At 39.1% G+C, this 1724-nt stretch overlaps 2 protein-coding genes across 2 annotated transcripts; both read left to right on the forward strand.

Annotated features, from left to right (window-relative positions):
* Positions 1-937: 937 nt before the first annotated feature.
* GO595_000758 (outer dense fiber protein 3) lies at positions 938-1207 on the forward strand (the record flags this gene model as incomplete). The annotated part of the gene is made up of 1 exon (XM_067921070.1): positions 938-1207. One exon carries the CDS (start codon positions 938-940, stop codon positions 1205-1207), a length of 270 nt encoding a protein of 89 aa, XP_067779074.1.
* Positions 1208-1381: 174 nt separating this feature from the next.
* GO595_000759 (uncharacterized protein) lies at positions 1382-1687 on the forward strand (the record flags this gene model as incomplete). The annotated part of the gene is made up of 1 exon (XM_067921081.1): positions 1382-1687. One exon carries the CDS (start codon positions 1382-1384, stop codon positions 1685-1687), a length of 306 nt encoding a protein of 101 aa, XP_067779075.1.
* Between the last annotated feature and the right edge of the window lie 37 nt (positions 1688-1724).

Genomic DNA, 1724 nt, shown 5'->3' on the forward strand with positions numbered 1-1724 from the left:
CACCATCAGCGTTATCAATGCATATTCCGGCCAAAGGATCAAGATATTTCAGTTACACCAGGACCATCAGATTATGTAGTATCACGAGATTTGGGAGGTAAATCGAGGTACTATTGGATGTAAAACAAAGAGACAGAGATATTTCAGTTACACCAGGACCAGCAGATTATTCACCGAATGATAACAAACCTAAATCACCACAATTTACAATGAAAGGACGACATGAAACTAAACAAAGAAGTTATTGCAGCACCATATCGTGATATTGGTTCAACTATTGGTCAAGGACCTAAAATTACGATGTCATCACGACATAAGATGAAAGAATTTGAAGACACGCCAGGACCCTAATTATGTTCCGCCACCACTTGGCGCAGATGCACCTAAAGCAACAATTACATCACGACATTCAGAAACACGTGATTCACGACTTGATAATCCAGGTCCAGGAGCATATAACATTCAACCTAAATTTGCTAATGATGCCAATAAATTTACAATGCATTCACGAACTAATACAGGTGAAGTTGATTCGTGTTCACCAGGTCCAGGTGCATATATGCCTAATATTGATGCAGTCAAGAAACGAGCACCATCAGCATCAATGCATATTCGACCAAAGGATCAAGATATTTCAGTTACACCAGGACCATCAGATTATGTAGTATCACGAGATTTAGGAGGTAAATCGAGGTACTATTGGATGTAAAACAAAAGACAGAGATATTTCAGTTACACCAGGACCAGCAGATTATTCACCGAATGATAACAAACCTAAATCACCACAATTTACAATGAAAGGACGACATGAAACTAAACAAGAAGTTATTGCAGCACCATATCGTGATATTGGTTCAACTATTGGTCAAGGACCTAAAATTACGATGTCATCACGACATAAGATGAAAGAATTTGAAGACACGCCAGGACCCTAATTATGTTCCCGCCACCACTTGGCGCAGATGCACCTAAAGCAACAATTACATCACGACATTCAGAAACACGTGATTCACGACTTGATAATCCAGGTCCAGGAGCATATAACATTCAACCTAAATTTGCTAATGATGCCAATAAATTTACAATGCATTCACGAACTAATACAGGTGAAGTTGATTCGTGTTCACCAGGTCCAGGTGCATATATGCCTAATATTGATGCAGTCAAGAAACGAGCACCATCAGCTAGTCAATGCATATTCGACTAAAGGATCAAGATATTTCAGTTACACCAGGACCATCAGATTATGTAGTATCACGAGATTTAGGAGGTAAATCGAGGTACTATTGGATGTAAAACAAAAGACAGAGATATTTCAGTTACACCAGGACCAGCAGATTATTCACCGAATGATAACAAACCTAAATCACCACAATTTACAATGAAAGGACGACATGAAACTAAACAAGAAGTTATTGCAGCACCATATCGTGATATTGGTTCAACTATTGGTCAAGGACCTAAAATTACGATGTCATCACGACATAAGATGAAAGAATTTGAAGACACGCCAGGACCTAATTATGTTCCGCCACCACTTGGCGCAGATGCACCTAAAGCAACAATTACATCACGACATTCAGAAACACGTGATTCACGACTTGATAATCCAGGTCCAGGAGCATATAACATTCAACCTAAATTTGCTAATGATGCCAATAGAATTTACAATGCATTCACGAACTAATACAGGTGAAGTTGAGTTCGTGTTCACCAGGTCCAGG

This window comes from Histomonas meleagridis (assembly GCF_020186115.1).
Source record: "Histomonas meleagridis strain 2922-C6/04-10x chromosome Unknown contig_110, whole genome shotgun sequence".
Lineage (NCBI taxonomy): Eukaryota > Parabasalia > Tritrichomonadida > Dientamoebidae > Histomonas > Histomonas meleagridis.